Source organism: Microtus pennsylvanicus, chromosome 11 (genome assembly GCF_037038515.1).
Source record: "Microtus pennsylvanicus isolate mMicPen1 chromosome 11, mMicPen1.hap1, whole genome shotgun sequence".
In the NCBI taxonomy this organism is placed as follows: Eukaryota; Metazoa; Chordata; class Mammalia; order Rodentia; family Cricetidae; genus Microtus; species Microtus pennsylvanicus.
Window position 1 is genome coordinate 15,394,973 of NC_134589.1, and position 15,459 is coordinate 15,410,431.

The 15,459-nt window shown below is 45.0% G+C and overlaps 1 protein-coding gene, 1 long non-coding RNA gene and 2 other non-coding genes across 5 annotated transcripts in view; 1 reads left to right on the forward strand and 3 right to left on the reverse strand.

Annotated features, from left to right (window-relative positions):
- Positions 1-5,110, forward strand: part of Tex2 (testis expressed 2) — a 119,985-nt gene extending 114,875 nt beyond the window's left edge. For both annotated transcript variants that reach the window (XM_075990341.1, XM_075990342.1), the window contains exons 11-12: positions 852-972; positions 3,686-5,110. In XM_075990341.1, coding sequence (XP_075846456.1) covers positions 852-972; positions 3,686-3,808 — 244 coding nt within the window. In that variant the 3' untranslated portion in view covers positions 3,809-5,110. The remainder of the gene's footprint in view (positions 1-851; positions 973-3,685) is intronic.
- A 1,131-nt stretch (positions 5,111-6,241) lies between these two features.
- Positions 6,242-6,371, reverse strand: LOC142832070 (small nucleolar RNA SNORA76). Its single transcript, XR_012907161.1, has one exon. It is a non-coding gene; the product is annotated as a small nucleolar RNA SNORA76 (small nucleolar RNA).
- A 38-nt stretch (positions 6,372-6,409) lies between these two features.
- LOC142859862 (uncharacterized) lies at positions 6,410-6,746 on the reverse strand. Its single transcript, XR_012912266.1, has 2 exons — positions 6,691-6,746; positions 6,410-6,493 (listed from the first exon to the last, which is right to left on the reverse strand). It is a non-coding gene; the product is annotated as an uncharacterized LOC142859862 (long non-coding RNA).
- On the reverse strand, positions 6,566-6,635 carry LOC142832049 (small nucleolar RNA SNORD104). The gene has a single exon (XR_012907142.1). It is a non-coding gene; the product is annotated as a small nucleolar RNA SNORD104 (small nucleolar RNA).
- Positions 6,747-15,459: the final 8,713 nt, after the last annotated feature.

Below are 15,459 nucleotides of genomic sequence, written 5' to 3' on the forward strand. Positions count from 1 at the left end.
ACCTTCATAACAAGACTCTGTAATAAAAAAAAACAGTCTTCTCTCTCTCTCTCTCTCTCTCTCTCTCTCTCTCTCTCTCTCTCTCTCTCTCTCTTTTTTTCTTTTCGAGATAGGGTTTCTCTGTAGCTTTGGAACCTGTCCAGGAACTAGCTCTTGTAGACTAAGCTGGTCTCGACATCACAGAGATCCACCTGCCTCTGTCTGGCACCACCACAGCCCAGCTTGAAAAAGCAGTCTTTAAAACATTTTATGTCTGAGTATACTTAGGAGAGTGCCATACGGGATGGCAGTCAGGAGACTGTTCTTTCAAAGGTTTGGTGTATATATTGTTTTTTTAAATGAACATATCTATTAAAAATACAAAGAAAGAGCCAGGCCGTGGTGGCGCATACCTTTAATCCCAACACTTGGGGGCCAGAGGCAAGCAGTTCTTTATGTGTTCCAGGACAGCTAGAACTGTTACACAGAGAAATCCTGTCTTAAAAAAAAAAAAAAAAAAAAAAAGCTATCTCCATTTTAGGGAAATCAAAATCCAAAAGGCAAATAAAATAAAATTAAAATTAAAAAATAAAACAAAAAAAAGCCCTGAAAGACAATGTCCAGTTCCTGGGCTTCCACTGTATCTCAAGACTTTCCTCCATTGTCAACACTGGTCAGAATCCATCAGAGCCCGATACTGTTCAGCAAACAACGTTCACAGCTCATACTTGCTGTGCTAAATTAGGTATGGTGCGGTTCAGAACTGGAGAGCGTTCAGTGATGAACCCTATGCCAGTGAGGAGTCTGTGGTGCCAGAGCTTGCCACTTCCTTTCTCTGCTTCTCAAATGTGGTTACTGTCTTCTTCAAAAAGGTATGGTTTCCGGAAGCCACCATATGTGGAGCTGAAAGCTCGGCCAAAACTTGGAGAGAGAGAAGTGACTTTAGTTCATGTGACGGAGTGGATAGAGAAGAAACTGGAGCAAGAGTTTCAGGTAAAAATCTGCTCTTTTCTCACGTTTCCCACCAAGTATAAAAACATGGCTCAGCGGTTAAGAGCATTGCCTGCTCTTCCAAAGGTCCTGAGTTCAATTCCCAGCAACCACATGGTGGCTCACAACCATCTGTAATAAGGTCTGGTGCCCTCAGGCATACACACAGATAGAATACTGTATACATAATAAATAAATAAATTTAAAAAAAAAGAACACTGGGTGACCAGGCAGTGGTGGTGCATGCCTTTAATCCCAGCACTTGAGAGGCAGAGGCAGTTCGAGGCCAGCCTGGTCTACAAAGCTAGTTCCAGAACAGGTAGGCTACACAGAGAAACCCTGCCTCGAAAAAAAAAAAATGGGTGGAATGGAGGGTCTGGACTTCATCTGGATCTAGGTCTTCTTCGAGAATTGGATGGAAACCATGACCATCATCCTTATGTTGAAAACACCTATGTTCAAACTTGGGTTTGTAGTTTTAGCTATGGTTTCAAAGGCCCTGAAACTTTTCCACAAAATAGACTCAGAAGAAACCCAGCAGATGTAGTCAGAGGCAAGATGGTAGGGTCCTGTACCAGTGAGCCTGCGCAGACTCTCCAGACTTTGGCTTTGCCCCATGTGAAGTCAGGAGCAGGCTGGTTAGCAGACATCCATCTGGGGGGCAGGAAAGATGCTCCCTGCCTCTCTGTTGTATTTGCCTTACTTTGTTCAGGTAGCTTTCAAGAAAACTTGTATGCCAGAGACAATTGTCTTGGGAGTCCAAAATCAATGTCTCCCCTAAGTAACTCCTAAACCAGAGCTCACCCTCCAAACCTGCTTCCTTAATTCCAAAGGAAGGAACAGCATAGCTGAGGCCCTGAGAATGAGCTATTTATATCTGATTTTGATTAGATTTTTGTTTTGTTTCACTTTGTTGTGATGCTGGGGATCAAACCTAGGGCCTTGCACATGCTAAGCCAGCAGTCTACCACTGAACCACCCCGCCTCATCCCACCCTATCCCAGCCACTTGATCAAATATTTGAAGCATGACTGTCATAAAGTTTTACAGAAACCAGGCATGTTGGGACATGCTTTTATTTTAGTTCAACACTCGGAGGCAAAGGCAGGTGGATGTCTGTGAGCTCGAGGCTAGATTGGTCTACAGAGTAAGTTCCAGGACAGCCTCAAGAGACCATCTCAAATATTTAAGAAAAACAAAGTACCCCAAAAGTTTATGGGTTAGCAAATGGTTTATTTACCAAGTCATGATTTCCCCCTTTGAAGAATACGTTTATGATTTTCCATTGGTATATTTTAAGTTTGGTGTGTGTGTGTGTGTGTGTGTGTGTGTGTGTGTGTGTGTGTGTGACTGCATGTGTGCAGGTGGATGTTTGTGCCTGTGGAGGCCAGAGGTCAGCCTTAGCTGTCATTCCTCAAACACTGCCCACCTTGTATTTTGAAACAGGGTCTTGCACTGGCCTGGAACTGGACAGGTGGACTAGCTGGCTAAGGAGACCTAGGGATCTCTCTCTGTTTCCCAGCGCTGGGATTGCCCAGCTTCTGCTTAGGTTCTGGTGACCAGACTCAGGTCCTCATGCTGCAGGGAAAGTACTTCACTGAGTGAGGGAGGTATCTCCACAAGTCCCACTCAAAGTTTTCTGTGTGGAGGTCAGAGCTCAGCCTGCAGTCAGCTCTCTTTCCACCACATGGTGTCAGTGGTTAAATTCAGGTCATCAGACTTGGACAGCAAGCCCCTGTACCTCCTTAACCATCCTACTCGCCCTTAAATTCTTTCCTTTTAAAAACTATTACTGCTGGCCGGGCGGTGGTGGCACACGCCTTTAATCCCAGCACTTGGGAGGCAGGAACAGGCGGATCTCTGTGAGTTTGAGGTCAGCCTGGTCTAGTAGCTTTGGAGCCTGTCCTGGAACTAGCTCTGTACACCAGGCTGGTCTCGAACTCCCAGAGATCCGCCTGCCTCTGCCTCCTGAATGCTGGGATTAAAGGCGTGTGCCACCATAGCCCGGCTAGGTTTTTCATTTTTCTGACATCCCTGGACCCTGCTGTGGTACCATGTGCTTTCTTGTTTCTCTAAGAGTATTGCTGAAGATCAAATACATCATCAGAATCCACACACACAGTTATAAACAATGTGCAAAGAACAATCATATTAGGATTTCTTTTCATATGTAGCTCTACATGGTTTTGATGTGGAAAACTCAGCTTGTATTTGTGCAGAGGTTTAAAAGAATGAATTCACTTGGAATATGTCCTCGACACAATGATTTTGAAACAACTGCATTAACATTGTTGAATGTTTCTTGCGTAGTTAATGTATACATATGAAACTGAGGGCTTGTGCATCAAAGTGGACACACCAAGTTCTTCCTGTATTTGTGCTCTAGTGTTGCTCTTTGACTCTTGAGTTCATGTATGGAAGAGCCGACCATTGAGTAAACTTGCTGCTCAAGCCTGAGGGTCTGAGTTAAAATCTCCAGCATCCATATAAATCCCAGGGCTGGTAGACTCTCCAACCAGCCAGTCTGGTCACATTGATGAGCTCTAAGTTCAGTGAAAGACTTTTGTCTCAAAAAATAAGGTTGGATGAAATTGAAGACACATACATACATAGTAGGTATCATGGTAGAACTTGTTTGGAATGTATAGGAAAGCATTTCCTATATGAAAGGAGGCGATCTCCTGACATATGACTGTTCTTTAATATTTCCCTACAGAAAGTTTTTGTCATGCCAAACATGGATGATGTTTATATCCCTATAATGCACTCGGCCATGGACCCTCGCTCCACTTCCTGCTTCATGAAAGACCCCCCTGTGGAGGCTTCCGACCAGCTGTGATTGAATGAAAATGGGACATTCCCAGTATTATGAGACCTAGCTCGAGGGATGAGATTTGTGGCTGCCATCTGTGCTGTGGGGCTGGCCTTTGCTGGTCCACAGCCAGTCTCTTAAGGACTGCTTCTGCCCTCTGCCTGCGGTGCCCATTCCACTGAGGTGCCGCTCCCTGCATCCAGTGACCAGTGTCTGGTTTGTCTGTTGTAAAGCTGTAACTGGCAGAGGAGACTGGAAGAACCATCGTGGTGGAGCCAGAAGTTATAGTTGACTAACACCGTGGCTTGCTTTTTTTTTTTTAAACCTAGCAGGTTTTGTGGCAGCAAATGAGCACATTTGGAGCAAAGCTGACAACTGGAAGGCTTCCCCTCGCCTCTTGTCTCCTCCAGAGCTTTTCCTCAGGCAGCTGGTGCACAATGGAACATTTTTCCACTCTACACTTTGTACGCATGATTGCAGCCCTCCACACTTGGAGAATGTCATTGTGGTAACCTGTGTGGGGTGTGGTTTTGTGAGCCATTTCATCGGTGGTAAAGTTTGGCATAGCAACTTTTTTTCAATATTAAATTGTACATTTTGGAAGCAAGTAGCCATAGGACACACACACCCACAAACAAACACTTTCAGCTGGGGTGGGGACAGTGGGTTCCATCAGGCAAAGCCATGACATCAAACCATCCCAAATGAGGTACAATCACCTTGCTTCTAACCAATCCTGATTATTTTCTAGAGACATGAGCATATGTGACAATGTCAAACACTGCACAGTGACTGATTGTTCCTCCCTGGTACTGATAGGATGGGCCAGAAAGCCAGAGCCAAGCTGTCCTTTTCTGGTTTTTCTGTGTGCTCCTAGAAGCCTCATGTAGGACGGAGGGCCTTATTCATCTAACTGGTTTGGGAGGTTTGCGGGCAGTCCCCTTCTCTGAAGGCCAAAGGAGGACTGTTCTTTCCTTTCTGGTCAGCGTCAAGCACTACATCTCCACGTGCACTGTGACTTTTTTTAATGTTGCCAACTTAAGTTTGTGCATTTGTGTCAGAATGTTTAGTTTACAAATCTGGAAGCTCTAATTTGCTTTGAGAAAACCTAATACAATTTTGTTTGTTTAAAGCTGCATCCAATGTCAAAATTACCTTGGGTAACTTTTGATAATTTAATGTCTGTGGACAAAGCTAAATAGTGTTTTTTTTTTAAACAGCACCTTGCCTGAAGATGACTTTAAAAAGAAATTAATATATTAAAGAATATATTTGAACCTTTGATTATTTTAATCATCCCATTAAAACATGACAAATTTGACCATTCCAGTCTGTACTGCCCTAATTATTGTGTAGGCCAATTCACCTGCAGAGTCCAAATGTCTTTTTTCCTGTGCAGTAGTTACTGAAGGTGAGACTAGATAGAAGCACTACACGACTGTACCCTGTCGCACTTACTACTATATGGGGACTTACAATCTGTTTCACAAAATAAATATCTCATGTCAAACACCAGATAAGTATTGGTTATTTCTGGAGAAGCCCATAAAGGGAATGCAGAGCACGTGGACCCTTGGGCTAGTCTTATCCACACTTCCCCCAGCTGTTGAAGTGGGAATGCAACTCAATTATCAGCTTATACTTGTGGGAGGATTAAGGGGGTATAGGCGAGCGACTAATTTGTTTTTTAGGAAAACAATCTTGTTTTCTAGGAAAACTGACCTTGGGACAGGCTTTCTACAACTGGTCTCATCTAGCAAGATGCTATCTGCCTTACTCTCCCAGTTCCCATTAGCACCTTGCTGGCTGACTGACCCCGGGGACTTTGGTGACCCCTAACTGGGGCTTACTGTTATTCCGTTCTCAGCCGCTTTTTAGTTGTAAAGGTTCTTCGGCTGACACGTGCTTTTCATTTAGTCATCGACGCCAACACAACCCCATGACTATAATTGCACACTAATAAACTACAATGACAATTTACCTAAAGGTTCAGGGCTTTGCCTGTCAAAATACCAAACTAATCAGTTTAGATAGAACGTTATATCCTTATTAATGATGGGACCATAAGTTCTCGGTACCACCCCAAGTTGAGTGACTTCAGTTATTCAAACGCGTTTTCTCCGATTAGTGCATACATGTTGGTTTTACCAGCCCGGTAGTACTCGCAGTCTCTGGTATATTTGCTAGTCAAACACTGATCTCTAATGGCCTCAATTACTTTGCGGTTACCCCCCCCATCCTCCGCCAGATTTCAGGCACCTCAAGACCTATATACAACAAATGACTGTACACCTCCAGGTCTAACCTAATTTTCCCTCTTGCCATTCCACTTTACCATAGGCTGGTCTATCTCAATTGTCACTGAGCCCTTACTTGGGCCAAAGATTAGGCCACGCTGTGTACACCGCCCGCGAACTGCCTTATCACAACTCCAAAAAGGCCTGTGGTAGGCTGGACTCGATCTGTAGCTAGCAGTTAAAAGGACCGCCCGCGATGGGCAGGCAGCCCCAGTTATGCGCTAGCAATGATATGGCGCTGCAGCGTAACCCTGGCGCCACGTGGAGGAGCGCCGGGGGCTCAAAGGCAGCGCGTGGGGGAAGGGGAGCAGTGACACACGGACACCAGCGGTCGGAGTCAAAGCACTTTATTCAGAGGCTTGGGGAGGAAAGGCTGGAGAGTTCCAGGCTGTCTGCTGTCCTCCACTGGGCAGAGCTGAAAGAGAAGCGAAGGATCAGAAAGTGGAAGTTGGCCGGGCCCGCCCATGTCTCGCTGCCGCCGCAGTCGGCTCAGACTAGGATTCGCATCACCGGAATCAGCAGTCTAACGCGTGATTTATATGGAGTGTAATCATCGCCGGCCGCCCACCCACGAACGGTGCTGCCTCGAAGACCACGATAAAAACACCTTACCTCGCAGGTCTGCCGTCGCTAAAAGGCAGAAATGGTCGCGAGACCTTAACTTAAAGACAGCTTCCGGAAGCTGTTAGGCGGGCTTTTTCGATACCGACCAATAGGAAGCCAAGGAAGCCCGTTCTCTTGTCACGTTCGCAAGAGCGATCGGCTCATTGGTCACGCCTTCTGAGTCCGCCAGAGTGTAGAAAGGTCACACTCCAACCATAGAGCTGGGAAGAAACTGGCAGTTTGCAAGCCAGTTTGTCGCTTCCGGATTTTTATTCTGCTGTTCAGTTCGGGGTCTGGAATTAGTGCATACTTTAGCAATAAGCAGATCGAGACAAGTAAAAACGTAATGTGTTTAAGGTATTCTGTCTCAACAGCCAGGCTGACGGTGGGAGAATGAGCCAAATGCCCCTGGGTTCAAAGGACCCGGACGGTAGAAGGAACTTAGACTGTATCTGTGAACGAATCCTAATTTTGTGATGAATTGGGTCTTCAGTTCCTGACTGTCCTCCGACAGCCCGGCGTGATGACTCACCCGTAATCCCAGCATTTGAGAGGTTTAAACCCCAGTTTAAAATGTTGTATACTGTGTGTTTGGTTGGAAACGTGTGTATTGTCGTTGACACCAAAGCTGGTGAGGATACAGAGCGACGGAGCTCGGCTGCCTTTGCTTATATTTGACAGTACAGAATGGGATAGCCATTTTGGAAAAGGAATTGGATAATTTCTTATAAATTTCCACTTGCCATGTGATCCGTTAATCCCCGGGAAATGTACTCAAGACAAATTAAAACTTGCGCGTACATAAGAACTCATACATAATTGTAAATAACAGCATTATTCCCTTACGCAAAGGTTCTTTAATGGGTAAACATAAGCTAATTATGTTGTCTATACAATCAAAAGATACTTAACAAAGCACAGTAGTCCTCTGACAGACGTGATGTTTGGAAGTTTCTAAAGATCTTTGCTGGCTGAGTCTTCTCTCCTGACCCTTTCTTCTTCAGAAAGGATCTTGAGTGGACAAACTGGTCCTGAACTCATAATCTTGCCTCAGCCTCTCAATAGCTGGGAATCAGGAGTGTGTGCCACCCCATCTAGGAGATTTATCATTTTGGGCTGTATTGATATTCTCTGCTTCTTATTGTCGTTGTCTTTTGAACTCTGAGGAGTTAGTTATAATTACAGCTATGTACCAACCCCCTGGCTCTTCTAGTTTCTTTTTCTTTTCTTTTGGTTTTTCAAGGTAGGGTTTCTCTATGTAGTCCTGGCTGTTCCGGAACTCACTCTGTAGTCCAGGATGGCCTCAAACTTAAAGGATCCACCACCTGCCTCTGCCTCCCAAGTGCTGAGATTAAAGGTGCCTAGTTTCTTTTCTTTCTTCCTTTTTTAGATTTATTTTTTATTTATTTATTAAGCATACAGTGTTCTGCCTGCAGGCCAGAAGAGGGCACCAGACCTAATTACAGATGGTTGTGAGCTACCATGTGGTTGCTGGAAATTGAACTCGGGACCTTTGGAAGAGCAGGCGATGCTCTTAACCGCTGAGCCATCTCTCCAGCCCCCAGATTCCATTATAAATGGTTGTCAGTCACCAGGTCGTTACTGGGACTCAAACTTGGGATCTCTGGAAGAGCAGCCAGTGCTATTAACCTCTGAGCCATTTCTCCAGCCCAGCCTGACTTGTTTCTTAAAATAGAGTCTTAGATTATTAATGGAGACCTTTGTTCTTTTTCTAACAACACCTTAAACTACACTTTCACACTGAGGATTGCTCTAGAGGCATCCCACAGATTATATTTTGTTTTCATTAATATTTGACTCAAAATGTTTTCCAAGTTTCCTTGTGATTTTTCTCTTTCACTCGTGGGCTATTGAGAAGAGTGATATTATCTGGGTGCAGTGGTACACATTCACAAAACCAACCCTTGAACTATGGGGGTGGGAGGATCAGAAATCTAAGATCAGCTTCAGTTATAGAGTTCAAGGCCAGGCTGGGCTACCTGAGAACCTACCTCGTAAAAACATAGGGGCTGGAGAGATAGCCCAGTGGTTACACATGGGTTCTGTTGAGTTCTCAGCACCCATGTCAAGCAGCTGGCAACTGCCTGTAACTCCACTTCCAGAGGATCTGATGCCCTCTCCTAGCCTCCACACTGGTGAGTAGGGTAAGAAACCTGGGGAGCCTTGGTTAGGTAGTCCTGGTTTCCATCAGATGGCCAGCCTTGCCTACAGGCTTGTTGGGATTGGATGATCTACTCCAGCCTCACTCTGCGGTGGGCAGATAGCCTCAGTTCCTTACTGCATGGGTCTCTCTAGCACTGCTCATAGCTTGAAGCTGGCCTGCTGCTTCCCTTAGAGTAAGAGGGTAGAGGGACCGACAGAGGGAAGGAAGAATAGAACTGTAAAATGTCCAGTCTTGGAAGGGGCATGCCGTCTCTTTCCACAGTTCACTGATCATTTGGACCAACCCTGGTACAGGGTAGAAGGGGCCCACAACTAGCTTGTAGACCAAGGCATTGGTGGTGTTAGCCACATCTCCAACAGGGGTGAATCTCCAGCAGTGGGGCAGTTTGGCCCCTCTCTCTCTCTACCTCTCCCTCTTCCCCCTCTCACTCTCCCTGCTGCCCATGGATGAGGCTATAAAGCTCTCTGCTCCAGGGCCACTCCTGTCTGCTTCCTGCCGTGATGGGCATGGACTAATAGCCCTCTCCAACTGCCAGCAAGCCCCAATTAAGTGTTTTATTTTATAAGAATTGCTTTGGTCCTGGTGTCTCTTCACAGCAGCAGAGCAGAAGCTAAAACCTATGGTTCCGTGGGTCATGCTGAAGTCACCAGGCTTGTGTGACACGCAGCTCTACTCACTGAAGCATTTGAGACTGTTGTAAAGCATCTGGTCTTGAGCACTTCTTGTAGCATCCCTAGGGAATGAATTCAAGTAGAGACCAGAGTGGCCACTGAACATCCACAATGCACCGGACTGCCTCTGCGACCCAGGATTATCTGACCAATTGAAGAGAAAATATTATTTTAAAATAAGCCTGGCCGGGGACTGGAGAGATGGCTCAGTGGTTAAGAGCATTGCCTGCTCTTCCCAAGGTTCTGAGTTCAATTCCCGGCAACCACATGGTGGCTCACAACCATCTGTAATGAGGTCTGGTGCCCTCTTCTGGCCTTCAGACATGCAGACAGAATATTGTATACATAATAAATAAATAAATGTTTTAAAAAAAATTAAGCCTGGCCCCCAAATGTCAATAGTGTAGAGACTGAACAATCCTGTTTTATAACTCTGGTTTCTCTTCTGTCAGCAAACTAGAGGATATTGAAATCTAATATGTGTTTTGTTTTGTTGTTAATGATCAGTAGTGTTGGGCCTGGCTTTGTTTTCAAGTTCAACTTTAAGGTATTTACACATTTAGGATTGTTAGATTTTATTCCTAAGTAAGTTCTTTCATCATTGTGAAATGTCCCTGTTACTTCAAAGCTAACTTGTCTGTTATCAGCATAACCTTCCTAGCCACACACACACACACACACACACACACACACACACACACACACACACACACACAAAGATACGCCCTTGTTTTATAGCCCAGGCCAGTCTCGAGTTCTCTGTGTAGCCCATGGTGACCTCCTACATCAGCCTCTCTAGCGCTGGGGTTGCAGGTGTGTGCTGCCATTACCTGAACTGCTGTCCTTAGGGTAATTTTTTTCTTTTCTTTTTTTTTAAAGATTTATTTATTTATTATGTATACAACATTCTGCCTCGATGTATGCCCACACGCCAGAGGAGTGCGCCAGATCTCAGTACAGATGGTTGTCAGCCACCATGTGGTTGCTGGGAATTGAACTCGGGACCTCTGGAAGAACAGCCAGTGCTCTTAACCTCTGAGCCATCTCTCCAGCCCCCCCGTAGGGTAATTTTGTAAGGTCCTGTCTTTCTCTCATTTTTAGCTTTCAGCCCTTCATATTTACATTTGAATTTAATATCCGTAAACATCTTATAATTGAGTCTTGAAGTTTTGAGAGTTTTTTTGTTTGTTTTAGTTTGACATGTCTACCTTTAAAAAAAGATTTATTTTTGTGTGTGGTTGTTTTGTCTACATGTATATCTGTGGACCACCTGTGTGCTGTGCCCAGAAGCTGTGCACAGAAGCCAGAAGAAGGTGTTGGATCCCCTGACTGGAGTTACAGACTGTTGTTAGTTTCTATGTAGTCACTGGGAATTGAACCCAGGTTCTCAATTAGCCATTGAACCCAGTAGCTTCTCTCAACCATTGAGCCATTTCTCCAGCCCCCAGGTCTGCTTTTTAGCTGGTATATGCAGACCATTTACATATTTTAATAACTTGACTGAAAAATAACTTGCATACCACATATAGCCTCTCCACTTAGAGTAATCCAGTGGCTTTGCTATATTAGCAAAGTTGGGCGTCATTACCACTATTAACTTGTGAATATCTTCATTAGCCCAGAGCAGCCCTGGTCATTATGTCCCAATTTCCTCACCCTCTTCACCAGCCCTAAGCAACCACTTACAGTCTCAATCCACTTGAGCCTTTTATGTGAACGCGATGGTAACAATACGGACCTTTAAGACTGGCTTCTTTTACTTAACATTTTCAAGATTATGATCTTGTTCTACATATCGGCATTCCATCCGCTTTGATTGGCAAATAGTATTTCACTAAGTAGATATATCACTTTTTGGTTTGTTTTTATTTCTGTGTGTGAGGGGGTGGTACAGGAAAGAGAGAGACCACGTATGTAAAAGCTCATGCCACGGCACACAGATGAGAGAGCAACTTCAGCTGCCATTCCTCGTCTTCCATCCCGTCTGAGACACGGTCTCTCATCTGCTGCTTTGTGCGACGGGCGAGCTGGCTGACGGCTTGTGAGGACTGTCTTTCCTCAGCCTCCCATCTCAACACAGGCGCAGCGATCACAGACATGTAACATATGGCCAGCTTTACGCGGCCTCTGGGAATCGGAACTTGCGTCCTCAAATGTAAGCATCAGGTGCTTACCCACTGAGCGCTCTCCTCAGCCCTGTGCCAGCCAGCTTTTGTTTACCATAGGTGGTGAACATTTGGACCGCTTCCATTCTGGGGAAATTATGAATGACACAAAGTCCTGGGTCCCATCCCCAACACTGAAGAAACCTGCTGAGGTAGTGCAAGCCAGGAGGCGGGAACAGGAGAAACAGAAGTTCAAGAGCATCCTTTGCTCCAAATGGAATCTGGGCCAGCCCCAGCTAGAAACTGTCTAAAATAATAACAATCAGCTAAGGTCTTAAATTTTTTTGATAAGATTTATTATTTTTTTCTATGTGATGTATGGGGGGGTGCCATATGTGTGGGTGCCCGCAGTCTCAAAGAAAGGAAGACAGCAGGGAGCCTGGAGGAAAGCCAGGAAATGACCATATCTGAGAAGGAAATGTTCACAAACTCGAGCAGTCTGGAATGAAACAGCGGCCCACAGGAAAACGGTACGAAAACAGACCTCAGCAGAGACTTTACTAGAAGAAGGATGTTTATGAGCCATCCAAGAGAAGTTTCCAAAGAGTTCTGTGGAATTAGGCCAGCTATCCAGGGGCTGGGAGGACTGGGCAGTGAGGAAATGGAGGTGTTTTGAGAGCGAGAGCGCGGCCATTTCCGTACTGGCGCTGCATTGGACCTGAGGTGGCTATATGTTATAATACCCCGCCGTGGCATCATAGCCTTGGCACAGACGGGTGTGGAACACAACTACTCAGAAGCAAGTGAGCAAACAGCCAGTTAGGATTAGTCTAAGCTACCCCTCCAGGAAGCCGGGCCCAGCCGGCATCCTCAGCCAGCTGGCTGCTATCTTTTTACATTCTTTTGCATAACCCCAAGAGGAGATGGGCAGACTTCGACTACAGTTTCAGACAAAGCTCATCGTCACCACGTTTGTGCAAACCTGTATCTGCTCTTAGTGTGGGTTGCTTTCAGTCTCAGTGGGTTCCACATCTGTGGACTCAGCCAACCACAGGTCAGAATTATTTGAGGTTTTTAAAAATGCAGCTGTGTTGAATATACAAGCTATTTTTTCATGGTTTCCCAGGCAACGCTCCATGCTGTCCATTAGGTATCACAGGTTACATAGGAATAATTTAGGTCTTAGAGTACATTGGGGGAGGGCTGGAGAGATAGCTCAGAGGTTAAGAGCACTGGCTGTTCTTTCAGAGGTCATGAGTTCAATTCCCTCATAACCATCTATAATGCCTTCTTCTAGCCTGAATTGTAGGCACGCCTGGAGGTAGAAAACTGTATGCATAATACATTTTAAGAAGTATATAGGAGGCTATCAGGAGGCTATGCACAGACACATGCAAACGTGGTCCCCTTTTATGAATATAGAAGGGATTTGAATGGGATTTTAGTGTCTGTAGATGTAGGGTCTCCTGAAGTCAAACCTCCCAAATATAGAGGGAATATGGTTGATATTCCAGGAATTGCCAGCTTGGGCCACTGGCTTGTAGCTACAGTTACAGCACATATAACAGGACATTGTCATAATACTATGGGCATGGGACAAGAACAGCAAGTAGTGAGATGGGTCATCAGGCAAAGGTGCTTTCTGCCAAGATTGATGACCTGGGTTCAATCCCCAGAGCTCACAAGGTAGAAGGGGGAAACTGACTTCTGCCAGTTATCCTCTGCCATCCAAAAGAGGCATGCAAACATCCCTATAACTAAATACAATTTTAAAAAAACGATGCAGTGGTGGTACATGCCTTTAATCCCAGCACTTGGGAGGTAGAGGCAGGAGGATCTCTGTGAGTTTGAGGCCAGCCTGCTCTACAGAGTTAGTTCCAGTTCCAGGACAGCTAGGGCTGTTACACCACAGAAACCTTGTCTCAAAAACAAAACAAAACCAAAAAAACCCCAGCTGAAATAGAAGAAATAGAACTAGGTATAGCTTCCATCATAACTAAGCTCTGAAATTAAGTAAATATCTGGGTTCTTGTTTGATTTTAGGGTTTGTTTAATTTTTGCTTTGTTTTCTGTTTTGTTGGTTTTTTTTTTTTTTTGAGGCAGGTCTCATGATGTAGTTCTGACTGTTCTGGAACACACTCTGTAAACCACACTAGCCACACAGAGGTAGGTCCTCTTGCCTCTGTCTCTTGAGTGTTGGTATTAAAGACCTGGATCACTATTTCCCAGTTTGTTTGGTTGTTTTTGAAGTAGAGTTTCATATGGCCCGAACTGGACTCCTGATCTTCCTGTCTCACCCTCCCCGAGTATTGGGGTATAGGGATGAGCCACCACACCCTTTTTTAGCTGTGTTGCTTACTGGGCTGTTGGCCTTTCCAGATTTTAGTGTATCTTCTGTATTTGCTCCGTGGCCCAGGCTGACCTTGAATTTATCTAGGTTGGCCTCGAACTCTCAGCTGTCCTCCTGCCTTGGCCACGCAAATGATGGGATTACACGCCTGTGCCTCCGTGCCCAGGCTTAATGTACCCTCAATAAAATATGTCTAATTAATACCTAACTGGTAGAACTATTGCGCAAGGTGACCCTAAAGGCAGGTGTTTGCACATTTCCGAATAATAGCAAATAGTAAGCAGTGGCAGCATCGATGAGATGCGGAGGTAGCTTGGTGGTGGAGTATTTGCCTGGTATACCCTTAAGGACTGACCCCCCCAACACAGAAGAAAGAGGCAGCAGGCCGAGAGAGTGGGCAGAATGACCAGGAGAGTGCGCCAGCTTTTGCAGTCTGAGAAAGTACAAAGACACTGGATATCATCTTGTGGTAAACAGCAGTGCTTAGAACGAGAGGCATCACCCTTTTCAGTTCTGTTACCCTGCAAGAGGAGCCACCAGAGCAAGCCACACCCAACAACAGCAGCTTTTAATTTTCTTTAAACCTTACAAGAGGAAGGAGACACATCTTTTGCTTGCTACATCATTTTATTTAACCCGTTGCTACCCTACAAGCACTGTCAATTTAAGTCTGTCCAGACTAGAGCTTGGATGTCGATTTAAAAAAATTGATTTGGGTAGAGCAGAGGTAGCGCACACCTTTAATCCCAGCACTCAGGAGGCAGAGGCAAGTGGATCTCTGTGAGTTTGAGGCCAGCCTGGTCTAAAGAGCGAGTAGCCATGTCTCAAAAAAAAAAAAAAAAAAAAAAAAAAGCAAATCAGAACCCCACACACATTAAAAAAAAAAACAAACCCAAAACACTCCCCCAAATCTGCGTCAAAGCTTCTTCCTCTAGAGGGCGGCATTTGCTAAAATAAGCAGCAAGGATTCTCTGTCCGTGAGCTTTAGCCCTGGCTATCTGTAGTGAGCTGGCCAGATCTCTCTGCTGCTCCAGTCACTGTGGAAAGCGTGAAATACACAGATTTCTAGACTCCGCCCTACATATGCTGACTCAGTAAGGAAGGAAGCACGAAAGGTGTTGGAAATAGGTATTTTTTAGAAGCCCTCCAATAAAAATAATATTTGATTAATTCACTTCTTCTCACTTCCCCAGATATACCTAAGTCTTCTGCCAACCTTGTAGAATCTACTGTGTGCATATATGAGTGTGTGTGTGTGTGTGTGTGTGTATGTGTGTATTGTACACTTGTCCATGGTGGCCTATTTTTGAATTAAGACTCTAACCTTGACCTTTAAATATTCTAAAATTGTATTAATTTGTGTGTGTGTACTTGTGTGGGCATGCATGCCACAGTGTGCATCTGGAGGCAAGAGGACAACTTTTGGGAGTCAGATTTTTCTTCTCACCATGTGGATTCTGAGGATTG